The 15,444-nt window shown below is 44.9% G+C and overlaps 2 protein-coding genes across 4 annotated transcripts in view; both read right to left on the reverse strand.

Annotated features, from left to right (window-relative positions):
• The window catches only part of LOC119122056 (zinc finger protein GLIS1), a 42,962-nt gene extending 32,265 nt beyond the window's left edge, over window positions 1–10,697 (reverse strand). For both annotated transcript variants that reach the window (XM_037250226.1, XM_037250225.1), the window contains exon 1: window positions 10,253–10,697. In XM_037250226.1, the coding sequence (XP_037106121.1) occupies window positions 10,253–10,517 (265 nt within the window). In that variant the 5' untranslated portion in view covers window positions 10,518–10,697. The remainder of the gene's footprint in view (window positions 1–10,252) is intronic.
• A 476-nt stretch (window positions 10,698–11,173) lies between these two features.
• On the reverse strand, window positions 11,174–15,419 carry ube3a (ubiquitin protein ligase E3A). Of its 2 annotated transcripts, none has more exons than XM_037248668.1 (11): window positions 15,237–15,419; window positions 14,511–14,558; window positions 14,164–14,405; window positions 12,922–14,042; window positions 12,675–12,819; window positions 12,410–12,615; window positions 12,181–12,345; window positions 11,950–12,105; window positions 11,809–11,882; window positions 11,601–11,744; window positions 11,174–11,521 (listed from the first exon to the last, which is right to left on the reverse strand). In XM_037248668.1, coding segments are annotated over exons 2-11 (2,376 nt in total). In that variant the 5' UTR covers window positions 14,513–14,558; window positions 15,237–15,419; the 3' UTR covers window positions 11,174–11,400. The 2 variants fall into 2 exon arrangements, with proteins under 2 accessions (XP_037104563.1, XP_037104564.1); XM_037248669.1 differs by having other exon boundaries at window positions 14,511–14,628.
• Between the last annotated feature and the right edge of the window lie 25 nt (window positions 15,420–15,444).

The raw sequence follows: 15,444 nt of genomic DNA on the forward strand, positions 1-15,444 counted from the left end.
TCCATCCCTTTTTAACCTTCAGATGAGCCCGTTTTTGGCCACACTATTTGGTTGAGTGAGGATGGCAGGACTCGCGAGCTCCCGCCGTTCCAATGACTAAAGCACAGCGGGGCCCCGTTAAAAATCCCCAAAAGCTACCAAGTGACACCTATGGAAACACATTCAATCTTGTGCGGTAGGCGCTCGATATACAGCTATTGACACAGACAGGGCCACCATCAAAGCGCTTTATGACCAAATATATTCTCACAGTGTAAGCATTTTAGATATGCGGGCCCTTCTGTGTTTTGCCGTCTCTCATTTTATGCTTGTAATAAGATTCTCTTTGTTATGATTTCGTCCCCGGCTGTGCGAGGCGGCCCGGGGTTTTACGGGACACGGGTTTTGTCTTTGCGGCGCAAATATTTCAAGATGCCGCCTGCTGCATACTGCGAACCGCGGCGAAAGCGCTGGATGCTTGAAATGGTTTGACGGAGTAACCGCGCAAAATCCCGTCAAAGGAAAAGAACCATGGCGAGTGCAAAAGGGCAAACCGGTGCCTCATATAGAGATAGAACTCGAAAGAATTTGAAAGCGAAAGCTGCTCACATTAGCTTGGAAGCTAGTCGGTTGTGTTCACGCCCACAACGGCGCAAAAGCCCGTTTTGATCCGTGCTTATCTGCGACACTACCAAAAGGAAGAAAACTCCACTTAGACATGCCTTGCGCTCCCAAATTGAGCCAGAAATAAATAACTTCTCCTCAATGGACGCTGGGAAGCGCTTGGCTGAAGCGCCGCTGTGCTAAGATGCCAAACAGAGTCAAAGTGGTTGATGTTACGTTGATAGAATTCTGGCACTCACGCGTGCTGAGAACAAGGCTAATCAGACGATAACAAGCAGAAAATGAAGAAATCATTCTTGCTCCCTTGGCCTTTTTTCATGTGTTGTTTGGCTTTGGCTAGCCGGCGAACGTTGGGGCTAAACGAAGTGTCGTTCCTTTCACATAACCTGCCATTCATTTGCGAGGCACCATAAACAAAATATTCATGTTAACCCTGACCTCCTTTCCAACATGGCCTTCCAAAACCATAAAAGGGTTTGCTCCTCATTTATTTTTATTTTTTTTTGGCGGGAGAGCTTTGAAATGCTAATGTTTGTTTCCTCGCGTGGAGAAAAAGCCTTCTTAAAAGCAATTTGATGTGAAATATGGATTCCGGCCATTTGACATCATCCCTAAAATAAACACGCCGGTTCTCAGTGTGCTGTTAAATAAGTGTACCTTGGCAGCCCGCGTGCGTATACGCTCATGCCGGGGCTTCTAGACCATTGGCATTTTTACAGTGGCCAACGGCGGCACTAATTTCTTGTCCAACGGCAGCTCTGACACCACAAAACTGGCTCGTGTGCTCAACTGTGCATTTAGATGTACGGCGAAGAGCTACCAAGGACGTTGCTCTATCAAGGCCTGTTGACTTGAGCTGGATTGTGGTTGGAAGAACATGAAATAGCTCATAAACCTCGCAATGGCTTTGAATGGATGTGCGTCCTTGCAGAAAGCGGACGATTCGCTTTTGATTCCTGGAACAAAAACGCAGAATTGCTTTGAACGAGGGGTGTCCCAACGACGGCCCGCCATGTGTGGTTTACACCTCCAAAAAAAAAAAAATCACTTGGCTCTCCAATGAGCACAATAATGAGCAACAATACAAATACAGTAGCGTAGTAGGCCTAAGTGTTCATCTCATTAAACTAACCCAAAATGAGGCAGAAGCTTTTTTTTTTTTTTTTTTTAATTTATACTTTGTTGCTATTTTTCCTACCAAGTCCCTTAACAGAGGCGTCAACCTCTACTTTGTGGAAATTCACAGGGGGAACCTTGTAACTATAAATTATGTAAAAAAATAAAATTGCTTGACAGATTGGTTTTAACATGCATCCTCCTATTTTTATGGGAGCGATTTGGATGCACTTTCCTCAGAACAATAATGACAAAAAGTGCTGAATATTTATTGTTCCCAGTGTCTCAGATCGTTGTCGAACCTTTGCGGATGATAATAAAAGCACAAATACTGGCAGCAGGAAATCAGTTACACACGGCGAGATAAAGGAAGCAGCACGTATGCGGATTAAGGTCACTCCAAGCGAACATTATTCATCTTTTTTGGAGTCGCTGCGGAGAGCATTTAAGCCGTGTTGAAAACGCGCACTTGGCTCCACATCTGTGCGATGCTAAACACTCGGGCCCTTTTTCGACATTTCTCAAAGATGACAAGCGCTGATGTTTTATTCAGCGGCTCAGGTGTGCCAAGTGATCTTGTCCAAACTTTTTGGGCTTTGAGCTTCACGTGGAGTACACAGCCAGGACTTGCTGGTGTTTATACAAAGGTCCAGAAAATGTGGCTCGCAGTGTGACAGTGCTGATCAAATTCAGGCATGTTTGTACTATTGGGGGGGGCATGCTTACTTTTATTTTTTTTTAATTGATTATTACCAGTGTTTGGAAATGAACCAGGAGAAGTACTTTGTTGCTTTACGTAAGTAGATGTTTTTTCTGGCATTTGTACTTGGGCATTTCATTTTCTGACAAATTTGAACACACAAATGCGTCTGAGACAACAATAGGTACGACGACAGCCACATCGACGCTTGATAATTAACGGATAATCTATCAAATATTTTGTTGATTTGATAGTTATTTCTGTGCCTTTTAAAAAAAAAAAAAAATTAATTCAAAATTACATCAATTATATTTCGTTACTGGTATGATCTGTAACATGTCAGACAATAGCCAAAAATCTTGATCCTTGTTTTCCAAAGTAAAAGCATTTTTTAAATTTAGTTTCAATACAAAGATAATCAATCTGCTTTCATGGATGCTTACAGAAATTGGAGAACATTCAAACCCGCTCTAAAAGCTAACTAGAAATAAATAAATTAAAAAAAAAAAGAAAATTCAAAACTGATCTAAACCTGGGCCACATATATATGTATGACCATAACTGCTAGAATGTTTGTCTTTGTGTGGGCTCTGCCACAGATTAAAAAAACAAAAATCTTTTGAGATTTGAAGACTCCTCATGTGTGTACCAGGCCTTCGCACTTTACGTATCATCTTACCGACAAATGGCAAAAAGCCTCTAACACAGTCTGTCCCCGAGCGGAACGACAAAACGCGCTGTCAAAGCCGATGTCGTGCTGCGTGTTTAACGCTCGACAACAAGCAGCAGGTAGTTGTTAGTTAATCAGCCTTTAAATTACACCTCTGTTTTGACTAAGCCATCTCTGCGAGGGCCCCGTCATGGAGACTCGCAGCATTTGCAAAAGATTAGCCCGCTACGCTAGCCCCGATGTAGCCGACGCAGGTCAGGTAGAGTGCAGGCCAGGGCCGGCGGGCGGCTTCGGCCCTATCGCTCCCATCTGCCGCTCGTCTCGCAACACGACGCCCGCTAGTCCGGGTACGTGACACGCGGCCGCGTAATCAGATTAAAAAAAGCTTTCCGAGTTCACTTGGTCAAGATTTTGCTTGGTCGAGCAATGACAAAAACGACAAGAGACTCTTCTGGTCTCATCCATCTCGGCGATAAAGTCAACTGGGCCAAGTTTTGCTTTGTTGTGCGCAAGGAACGTTCTGTTTTATGTGGTCTCCTGTATCTACGCTAAATAAAGGAACAACAATGGTCCACATGGTCCCGGCCTCGAAAGCTAATGAAAACCAACTGTGAGGGAACAATAAAATCATTTGTCATGGGAGCAGAGCGCAGATAAATTCTGAGAAGCTTTCTTTTTTTTTTTTTTCCGCTCTGCTTGGCCCAGGCACTCGCGCGCTGGGCCAAGTGCTCAGCACCTGCTTGTCACGGCTTTGACACGTCCTAATTTATTTGAACCTTCAAAGCAATTAGATCAGACTCCAAACCAGATGAAAGTGCCCGATTGGGGTTTTTTGATTTAATCAGAGTTAATCGACAACGTCCGGCAAAGAGTGAAAAGAAATGACAGAAGAAAGGCATCTTGAAGGCTTCTAGTAAATTGACAACAGATTCGGCAACACACTTCCTGCCATGACAAAATTGATTGTTTGTGAACACAATGTTGTTTGTACGTGACGGGCCAACAATTTTGCTCCATTAATTCAAAATGAAAGAAGTTGTTGGAGATTTAACAGAGTTGACAAAAAGGACTGTGTGTCCTATTTGGGAAAGACAAATAATCATGTGACCGACAAGTGTCGCAACAAAAAGTTATCGCCGCGCCAACAAATAAAACCGGGGACGTCGCTCTTGAACTTTGACCCCTATTGTCTTTTGCATCAATGGTGACTGTTCATTAACAATCTTTTTAGTGACGCACGTTTTATGCGCACATTTTTTGTAGATCAGCTCCCATCTGAGATCTTTGGTGTCCGACATCATGTTTGCGTTAGGCGGCGCATTTGGAAGCTGACTTGTGGGCCTTGAGGGAAATGTAAAGCATGCATACTAAAATTGTGGCTCCGCGTAACCCTTACATGTTCCCTTTTCTACTCAGTAGTATGTTAATTTTGATGGGGGCCAAAAATATCGTCTATATGAGTCAAAGTTTAAAGAATAAGAAAGTATCCATATTTAAGTACATAGATACTATTGGCGTACGGGCTCCTCGAGTGGCTGATGAAATAATCAACATTCAGTTGTGTTTCACTTTTTTATTACCTTTTTTTAATCCATTAATTTTAGTTGACACGGGGTCAAATTGGCCTTCAACAAAAGCGACACTTTAATGATTTCATTTTTGTGTATTTTGGCTGACTTCTGTAAAAGTAATCAAATTTGATAGTGAATGGAGAACATTTAGAACATATTTTTACTATCAAATGTCAAAACAGGGCAAATTTCACCTGAACATTATGTAAGGCTTATATGAAACCGTCTCTTAAATATAATGCACGCTTTGTTTTTGTTTTGCTCAGCACACTCAAAATAGGTTTAAAACAAGAATGAGGGGTGCCACTTTTCTTCTTGGCGGCTGCAAGTCAAAAAATAGTGCAAAGAGGGGAAGAAAATGCTTACAGGGGACTGATTTCCTCATTTCCGAGGACAGGGAAACCCTGCCAAAAGGCAGTGTTTCTTTTTCAATGCGATTTGAAGTGGCTCGTATACAGCGGGCGTCCGCAAGCAGAGGATAGCAGATGTCTCTGGTGTTGCCAGTGGAAACACTGGAGCAACAAACGCAGCCGCCGTTTGTGTTTCTCCACTTCCAGCAGGTGAAACAAAGCAGAGAGCTCCAAAAGTCAGCGTCATCTTTGATTCCTTCAGCTTTCCAATTGGCGCGCGCGCAGCTAGCGGCCTAATATACAGCGTTGGGAATACGGAACACTGGATGACATGGATATTTTTAGTACTGCTGACTTAGACTTTTTTTCTCAAGCTGCCACTACCAGTTAAAGTTGTGTGTTAAATGAACCAAAGAGAATTATATCGTCAGTACCATATAACCATATAACTTTGCCTCAGTCCGGTTAGCTTAATGCTAACGTACAATCGATAGGCTAAAAGATCCCAGCTGTATTTCAACACAACCAGCAGTGAAAATTTGGAAACAAATGGTGGAGCAGCACATGTAGACAGGCAAATGTTTTTATCTACTGCAAAAAAAAAAAAAAAAAAGGCAATAACAGAGGACCCTCCCCAGTCTATGTGACGCTAATCTGATCATCATTGCGAGGAAGTGGAAGATTTGGAGGTACCTTCTCAAGGTAAACTCTTGATGCTTGTACGTCGACGTGAGTAGGAGCCGGGAAACGGTCCAGGCCCAAACTGTGGACATTAATAAAGTAAGGGGGATCACTGGTAGCTCTGCCTCGCTGGAGGTTATTTTTAAAAAGCAAGGCTGCTTTTCAATGAGCAAGGAGATAATGCGCTGATAAAAGGATGCAATTTCCCACGATGCCATGTTGTTTTTATTGTGTGGGAATAGTTGTTCCGCACGAGAACTCGTTTTGTTGAATTTGCCAGTTTTCCAATTTATGACAATACTTGTAGTTTGGCACATTTTATTTTTCATTTTAACCCTTGTGCACCCTTGCACCCTTTGCAGCTGAAACCAGTTAAGACCATTGCAACTTGAAGTCAATTAATTCAGCCTCAGGGTTCCACACACAATTGCTACAAATGTCATTCTCTGTTGCCTTTATGCAGCCTCGGTGCACATTTGCAGACTGGCTTTCCGTTAACAACCTCGAATAAACCGTATAAACTGCAGTATTGGACTATATAATGTTTTTCACGGTCCTCCGGGGCGGCGCCAGCCAATGGCAGCGTGCGCCCCCGGGCACTGCCCCGTGGTAGCTTCTTGGCAGAGCGAAAGCGTGAACAAGAATGAGGATAAAATTGGAGATTTGTGCTCTAATGAAGACATAAAACGACTTGGGCCCGCGTCGTGTTTGCCCGTTTGTTTGTGACCACTCGCTTGAAATTACGGTTGGATTAATGAAAAACATGAGCGGGCTTATAAAAAGCTGTCAGACAGAATTACGGAAATTCGAGTTGTGGGATTCTAAAGTGTTGTTTAATTCAAACTTTTGGTCCAATGACAGAGTGAAAAAATAAACTTGTCTCATTTTTGTGCGGGTATCCATGTTGGTTGAGCAAATTAACAAGCTTATTTTGACAAATGAGTAGAAAGCATGTGTTTTAAATTGTAGGGAATAAAAGTACAAAGTCATCAGAAAAGGAAGTACGCAAGTATTTGTACCCGGTCTCAACTGGATTCGGGATTCTTCCTTGATGAAACATGGCGACTTGGGAGCCAAGAAAAGCAAGTGGCACTGGCCAGATGGAAATCCAAAAGCCAGCCGCGCGTCGAGCCGTCTGAAAAATGTGTGAGTCATGCGGCCACTATAGACATGCGGTCAGTTTTTCGGGGGGCAGGGGGTTAGGTTTTTTTTTTTTTTAGAGCAGGAAACAATAACTAAGTTCTATCTTAAAAAAAACAAAAAAACTTTACAATTTGAACTGTCACTGTTGAAGCCAGTTGTGGCCCCCTGGTGGTCACTCCCATGATCAGTCATGTCGGTTTTATTTTTAGTATGCCAATTTACAACAGTACAAGAAAATCAAATCTTGCTAACACCAGCAGAATATGAAAACGAGCACAACAGCAACCAAATCAACCAGCGCAGTAGTCCCATGACGACAATACTACGCTTTCTGTGGTGTAGTAGAATTTTGGACATTTTGTTAGTGTTTTCAAGCTCAGTGCGTCGTGTCCCAATGTAAAAAAACGTCCTGATCCGGTTTGAACGCGTCATTGTGAGTCACAGGCCCTGGCAGCCTGATCCCCTCATCAGTGCACCAAACTTGTGTAAGCGCTTCTTTTAGGCACAATGCGAACTAAAAATAAATCTTTTACAATACACATTCAGGCCAACTGTGCAGCTTTTCCTTGATTAGACTTGAGGCCTCCAGGACTTTTTTTTTTTTCCTCCAGAAGTATTTCGACACTTATTCAAACCGCCCCCCCCCCCCCTCCCTCCTGGTTGACTGGCCGAGAATGAGAAAGCTTCTGGTTCACAGCAACCCCACTAGTCAGATAAGACTGAAAACATTTTCTAAACATACATCAGCGAGAGCACACTTGCGCCAGTAATCCAATCGTGATGACTATCTCTGAATTTATTTAGTGTTATTCATGTGAAATAATGACTTGCTCAGATTTCAGATTCACATCGTGGATTGGGGGTGATTCAAGCGCTTAGATCAGCGGTGTTTCCTCTCTGGCCATCTGCTCTGACTCCTTCCATTACCCGGCATTCCCTCCTCGTCTGCTTCGCCAGACGTGAGCTTTTTTACGGGAATACCGCTGAGGAATCATCAGCGTACCCTCAGCCTTTATGAATCAGCGCAACACGCTGCAAACATTTGCACTCTTAACACGCTTCCCAGGCAGTATTTTGTCTGCTGAGCTCATTTTTGACTTGAATATGAAGGTAGCGGTTGGCAGTTGGGCCAAGCGAAGCCTTCTCACAAAACACTTTTAGAATCACTACTTTATTTTGGTTACACTCCTTGAGATATGAGTGACCTGACTTTGACACGTTAACAATATTCACAAGCATATATTATTTATCCTCTGCAAAGAACAAATAATGCTGCTGGCTTATTAAGAAGCTCCTGTGTCTCTGTCTTTCTTTGTTGTACTGCCCCCAGGTGGCCATGGCATACACACCAGGACAGCAAAATGTCCATTAATATTTCATTTGAGGTTTTTAATGAATTTTTTAAATGATTTTAGGAGATGTGATCATAATGGTGTATGGGAAACAGGAAGTGTAAACTGGCACAAGATGGGAAAAGCCAACAGTGATCCAATCCAAAAAGGATCCATTAGTCATCCGCTCATAAGTTGAGTCAATAGACAGACTGAGCGGAATGTATCCGATAGAGAAAGGTGAGCCAATCACCGCTCCATCTCAGAACATTTTCCACAAAAATTCGAGCGAGGTATCAAATGATGCGAGAACACACGCTTCACTCAAAACCAGATATTCTTTTGCGGGGGGGGGGGGGAACGCAACCGCTAATATTTATAGCTTAGTATTGGGCAAAGCAATGTTGTGTAATTCCACAGAAAAACACAAAAAGACAAACATATTGGAAAATTCCATCAACAGATTCATTAAAAAAAGGAAATAAATCGGGTTTATTTTTTCTTTACGTGTTTGTAAACCAAAATAGTCAACCTGGACACGCACGTGTGTCGTAATCCGCAATTGAGCTCCGCTTCAAAAGCGGCAGCGGGACAATGGGACGATTCATTCCGGGCGCCGGACACTCGGATCGGAGCGCCCGGGGGACGCCGTAGCTCTTGTAATAAACACGGAGACACGTCGAGAGGACATATGGTTTGTGTTTGGCAAGAAGAAACAACAATCAAATACGTTGATCCTCCCCTTCGTGCTGCAAGGATGACTGCTAATATAAAAGTCTGTTCTGTCTAATCATGATTTAGGGCAGCGTAATTACCTCCCCTCTCTCGGGATGGAGCGGCGTGCACAGAATGCTGGCTTTCCACAAGACTAGCCTGACCCCAAAAAAATACCGCCGTTTGAGAAAACGAGAAAAGGAGCGGGGGGAAAAAAAGTTAGCTACTTAACAGCTAGCTGCGAACCTGACGCCCATGTCACTCACCAGGCGAGGCCCCGCCTTGTTAAACTACACACATTCAAAGGCACAGATACTAAAATGTTGAACTTGAAAATCGCCACAGGCTGTGTCAGTTGTCAATTTTCGTTTGACACGTTACTAAAAAATGGACGGCGGCCCATATGGCATGTCTGTCAAACCAGAATTTCATCTTTACCCAATGGTGGCCGTAGTCACTGGTGATTGCTGGTATGTGCAACATGTGCGGGGCTCAACCGGGAAATGGCTTTTTATTGGCATCATGATGTGTCAATTATTGGGGAATTTGCGCACCCCCATGGAGACCTTATGAGGGGCCTTCATCGGTGAAGGTCACGGAATTATGATGATTTTTATTCACTGTTTTCTCAACTCGAAATATTCTTTGCTGTTGCACGCCAGTGTGTGTGTGTGTGGGGGGGTGTCTCAGAGTTTCTCACTAAAGGGCCATTTACACAAAATTGCTTTGAAATAAAAATAAATACAAACGCTATTTCGGATAGCACTTTATTTGATGCGGCTTATTTGATTATTTGATACAACTACGTAATCCATTAGACAAGCCTATGTCACTACATCTGCCTTTACAACAATAGCAGTGCTTCATTTTTAAGAGCTTGTGTTTATTATTGATGTAACCTGCGCTATATCCTGCAAAGAGCTTTTATATTTTTTTAAGCACTTAGAATAAATTAATAGCGGGATGATGTGGTCTTAGACTAAAAACAGCTTCTTTTTTTTCTTGAAAGTCTGATTCGAGGAAACACAAGTGTAAAATTCTTTCGAGAGCAGATTTAAAGTATGTTAGCTATTTTAGTCAAATTTACAATATTTTATAGGAGATAAAGTGTAAATTTACAGTAAATCATAGGCTGCTTATAGTTAACATTTTCTGCACCTACCTTGTGTTAAAAATATTCAACATCACTGATTTTGTATTTTTTTTTTGGGGGGGGGGGACATCGACCCGTATGGGACAATATTAATTGACTTAACATGCATATTTTTTGAATATAGGAGGGAGCCGAGATTCATTTCAGTTAGTACATTTGAACTTTTACAGTATTTCTACTTTTACCCGAGAATTTTTGAACGCAAGTACTACTTTCCTACCTTGCATCGGAGGGAACGTGAAGCAGGATCGCGGAGCTTTGGCAGCCACATGCGCTTTTACACCCGGGGTGTCGCCCGCTCGCTTCGTGTCCACCTGCTGGTGGTGCTGGTGGTGCTGGTGGTGCTGGTAAACGTGCCCCCCACCGAAGCCGGCGCGCCGCGCCCACGTGTCCGCTCGAGCGACGCCGTGCGCGGCCGCGAAGTTACCGAAGGTCGGCTGACAGTGGCTCACCATCCCGGAGTGCGCTGGTGCGGAGTTCTGCATCGGAAAGGTTTCCAAAGAGGCGCTACCTGAGAGTTACTTTGGGCGTCGTTTTTGTGGCGAGGTGGGATGCATTGATCGGCATCTCATTGTCACATTGGGTTCCGCGTGTGCCGATAAATTGCAAGGATGTGACCGATCGCATCCTCTATGCTGAGTGAAGATATCAGCATCACTTCTCGCCCTCTCTCTCTCTCTCTCTCTCTCGTTGCGTGTATCCCCCCCCCCCCCCCTTTCGGTTCTGATCGACATCATGTTTGTGGACCGGGCTGCAGAATTCGAATAGATTTATGCGTGCGCGTTTAAAGCAATTTGGGGGGAAAAAGGCTAAATTAATGATAACTATTATGACTCTTGTGAAAATGTTCGGGAAGCTGGTTAATAGACATGTTTTTTAAGGTTTAAAACGAATAGGTATTGATCATTATAAGAGACATTTTTCAGCAGGACACAAGGTTTTTTGTTGTCTTTAAATGGCCATAAATTAGCCCTATGTGTGTTGATTATTAACATGGAATGAATACAGTACGAGAAGTCTTGAATGACTGGAAAGTGTCATAATGGCTCACTTTGGATGTGGCTTTCATGCGTTGTAATGGGGCGCCCTCTAGTGGCTGTTGCGGCAAGGACAGCCCACAGGCTGGAGTTAAAAAAAAAAGTGATTTTCTTACCTTTTTATTATATTTGCAATATAGTTAATCTTATTTGCAACACTGAAATTTCACTCACACATTTATTCACCTCAGAAATTTGACCTGGATTTTTTTCTTTTTTTGCTTACTTGGACTTTTTGCATATGTACTTCCCTTAACATTTCATTACAAACAAACATCTCTTTTTCTTTCTTGGTTGCTACCCCCAAAACAAAATCTGGCGGGCAGAAGCGTCACAGCATTCCGAAGCCTTTGGCATAAGTGATGGCCTTGAGGAGTCTCTCCCGCAGTTTCTCCTTGGAGGAATATTCCGGAAGGAGCAGAGCGTTGAAACAGGTGTGCGACGTTGGCAACCTACGAGACAAGATGGAGACAGAACGTGTGATGTGGTATGCTTTGGATCACGACGTATTCCTTCGATTCCGGTTCGTACCTGTCGGAATCTGAGCCGTTTTTGGCGATAATCATTTTGAGCTTGCCGAGCCCGCCGACAGGCGCTCTGTCCGTGCCGGTGGTGAATTGAAGGAACAGCCTCTTCTGCTCCTCTCCGAAGGAGTGTAGCGTTTCCCAAAAATCCCTATGGAAAAAAAGATTCACAAATATGTTCAAATGTACTTGAGGAAATCGTCGCAAATACGTACTTGACAATTTGCGTGTCTTTGCTATAACCGCCGTCGTATTCGACCGTCTTCTCCAGCGCCTCAAAGTCAAGTTTCTGTTTGAGCGTGAGAACATCGGTTTGTAAAAAGAAAATGATCTCATGAAAACGTGCTTTCCCCCACCCTGCTTCCACAGATAAGCAACTCCACTTCCTCGGGCCTGAACAAGTATTTCATCGGGGACTCGCTGGTGACCATGAGGAAACCTTTCTTGAACGCTTGGAACTGCGTCTCCACGCTCGTGTTCAGGATGTAGTCGGCATACAGGTCCACAAACTCCTACCAAAAAAGTGTGTTGTGTGTGTTAACCAAATAATTCTGGCTTGGTTCTCAATGCCGAACAAATGGCCTTGCCTGTCTGTTCTCTTTGGAAACAGGGATGTCTTGCGCATCCTCCTTCAAGTCGTGCGTCACGGGACTTCCGAAAAGATCCGCGTGGGAGATCTGGAAGGTGAGCGCCATGTCCGCCTCTACGTCGCCGCTGTAGTCCAGCAGCTCCTTCAGACTCTGGTAAAGAACCTGTGACGAAAACATCACTGTATGTAAGACTCCAAATTGAGAGTAAAGCGCAGGCGGGCCATACCGGATGCGAGTCAGGGAGGTCGCGGAAGGTGCCCCTCTTGCCCATGAGCTTCCTGTAGACCACCATGGGAAAGTGCACGTCCAGGATGCAGTTGTTGTAGATGGCGAGGCCGAGCACGATGCCCACCAGTGTGTACTGGGCTTCGTTCTCCAGGGAGGACGAGTTGAACCAGAAGAGCCCGGTGTCCTTGTCATAGGTGAACATTCCTGTACGGGCGAGTCGAATTAGTCTTCCTGAACTGGATCGTCAGAAGAGGGCATCTCACCGATGTCGGGATTGAAGATTTCCTCCAGGACCAACTGGAAGAACTCCTTGGAGACGCCGCCCTCATCCACGCCTTGCTCGCCCTCGAACTCGACAAAGAGTTGCTTCTTCAGGTCAGACGGGTTCTCCATGGAGATCATCTCCAGCTGCGTCAAAGGAAAACGGTAAGCCTTTGATTAACTTCCGCTGGGATACAAATTCAAACGATCTTTCAACAGGAGAACAAATTGCAATCGTCAGCGACTCACCCTGACGAGCGCGTCGTCGATGATGTGATCTCGCCGCACTTTGAGCTTGAGGTAAGGGCTGGGCTGCTGTCCCTGGGCGGCGCCGTAGAGGGCGGTGAGGCGCCGCTCGCTGTACATCCTGATCCGGTTGTCGTAGTACAGCCCCTGGTTCTTGGTGAAGACGCTGAGAACGAAGGGGCTGGTCTGGAAGGAGAACTTGGTTTCCGCATCCACTTTGAAGAAGGTGAAGTCCTTGTCCATCTCCACCACGTCGTTCAGAGACTCGTTGACAAAGTCCTCGAAAGGGATGAGGGGCTTCCTGCAGTCGATCGGACGGACCCCGAGTTCTTTCTCCAGTAAATCCACCGGAGGAGCCTTCTTGTAGAGCCGCTCCTCGCCCAGAAGCTCGTGCAGGGTGAGCTCGTCCGAATCGGCCGCGTCGCCGTCGTCATCGTCGTTGTGTTCCGTGTCCACGTCGCCGCCTGCCATGCTGGCGTAGAAGACGACCTTCAGACACTTGCAGGCGGCGACCACCGTCTCGTCTTCGTTGACCAGGTGCTCGCCGTCGTACTCTCGGCTCACCACGGTGTAGGTGATGAGCTGCTGGAAGGTCTCCATAATCCGGCGGATGTGCTGGACCTCACAGCCGGACCACAGCTTGCAAAGCCGGGTCAGGGCGGCTAGCGGCAGCTTGCTCATGGCTTTGCACAACTGCGGCAGCGCCAGGTCCAGGTACTCGGGACTGTGCAGGTTGTCGTTCTCCATCAGGATGACAAAGATGTTCAGGTAGTCCGGATTGGTCTCGTACACGTCCAGGTACTCCAGGTCCAGCTCCATGTTGGGAGCGAGGGAGACTAGCGCATTGAGCAGAGCCGACTCGGCCTGGTCGATAGCCCGAAGTCGCTCGTAGACGCGTCGCACCGAGTCGATGTCCACGGTGACCTCAAGGGCGGCACCGGGCCGACTGGAAGCCCCGCCAATCGGCTCGGAACGCTCGGCTTCATTCTTACGGAAACTTTGTGTCAGGGCGCTGGCATTGGAAAACACCCGGCCAACGACGCGGATGAGGGCGGAGTAGTCGTCCTCCTCTTCGCACACGCTTATAATCATACAAATTGTGTTCTCTGTGAGGTAATGGACATCTGGAACAAAATGAACAAGCGGAAAATACTTTTTCCAAATTGAGGCAGAAGTGGTTCCATTCTGAACATTTAAACAGAATCGTTTTCTCCAAATTTGTTGAAAACTCCAAATCAGCCCCACCTGAGAAGTCTTCCTTGAGATCCAGAGCCTGAAGTTCAGATTCTGTCAGTGAAGTTCTGAGACGGCACAGTCTGGCGTTGATCTTGCACAGTTCCAACGCTCGGACCGCCGCCGCGTTTTTATCCAGCGGTCGGAAACGGCTACAAGAGGCGCACAATTCGTTGTCGCAGTCGTCATGACCGCAGCCGTCAGTTAGCTGCCGAAAATAGCGCTCGATGAGATTCTTTGCTTCTGATCTGTTCCTGTGGCCCAAAAAAAATTGCACCACAGTTAGTCTGAGTTGCGTAACTCTGTTTATTAAGAAGAGCCACTTTAATTTCAATGTGATGCAATGTGAACTGACTTACATTCGGATGGATTATGAAACCTTCCACAGGTCCAGAGGACAAAAACCCCTGAAAGGAAAATTACATCTAATACGTTCCATTGGCTGGCTGCGCTGTCTATTTGGTATCCAGGCCACCTCTAGATACAAATGCAATGAAACTTTCCAAGGGTGGGGATTTTAGTCTAGGGTTGTCCTTATTTAAGTTAATCATTTTCAATCGATCAATAATGTACTGTTAAAAGAATGGTAACTTTTGGCTTTATTGTGGCCACTTTTGATCGACTGAGACCCATGAAAACAACACTTTCTAAATCCTAATTATTTACTATATTGAATCATAGTTTTGGGGAAATGGTTTTCATTCTAGACTCAAAATTTGTTTCTACCAGATGACATCATTTAGGGGAACAATATCTTGAGATATCAATAAAATAGGCCACAAACAAACTGTAAGGGTAATAAAGTCTAGGCCCTAAAACGGTTTATAACAAATGTTTATTGTTTACACACTTCAACAACATGCCAAGCCGTGACGTCACGCGGACAAGTTGCCATTTCTAGCTGACTTTCTGCCGGCACGCCGAAAAATGTCAAAAGTAACAAAGCGTTCACAATAGTTTGACACATACATGTAAACACAAACAAGCAATGACACAGTGATTGTTAAACGTGAGCAGGCAATAAGTGCGCTTGTGTGTCCGTGACGCTGCAGAAACACACATTTAGAGGCATGCCGTCCACTCACTGTTTATTTTCGTCGCTACGTTTTTGAAACAAAACAAACTTATCTCTGCGTCAGTAAATGTACAGTGGTAAAAAGTGACAACAACTTCAAGGTGAGCTATTTAACAAATCACAACAAAAATCTCTACCATCTTGTCAGAGCGTGCGTGACATTATCCCGACATGCAACGCGGTCGCGCAGACCCTCAACACCCTTGCCCCCTCCCCTA

The sequence above is a fragment of the Syngnathus acus genome, chromosome 4, assembly GCF_901709675.1.
Source record: "Syngnathus acus chromosome 4, fSynAcu1.2, whole genome shotgun sequence".
Lineage (NCBI taxonomy): Eukaryota > Metazoa > Chordata > Actinopteri > Syngnathiformes > Syngnathidae > Syngnathus > Syngnathus acus.

Bases quoted from the DNA above. Each gene is read 5' to 3' on its own strand.
- ube3a (XM_037248668.1), bottom strand. The intron at 12,820-12,921 runs GTGAGTCGCTGA...CCTTTGACGCAG, and splicing joins TCGACGACGCGCTCGTCAGG to CTGGAGATGATCTCCATGGA. The intron at 11,522-11,600 runs GTACGAACCGGA...CTTGTCTCGTAG, and splicing joins AACGGCTCAGATTCCGACAG to GTTGCCAACGTCGCACACCT.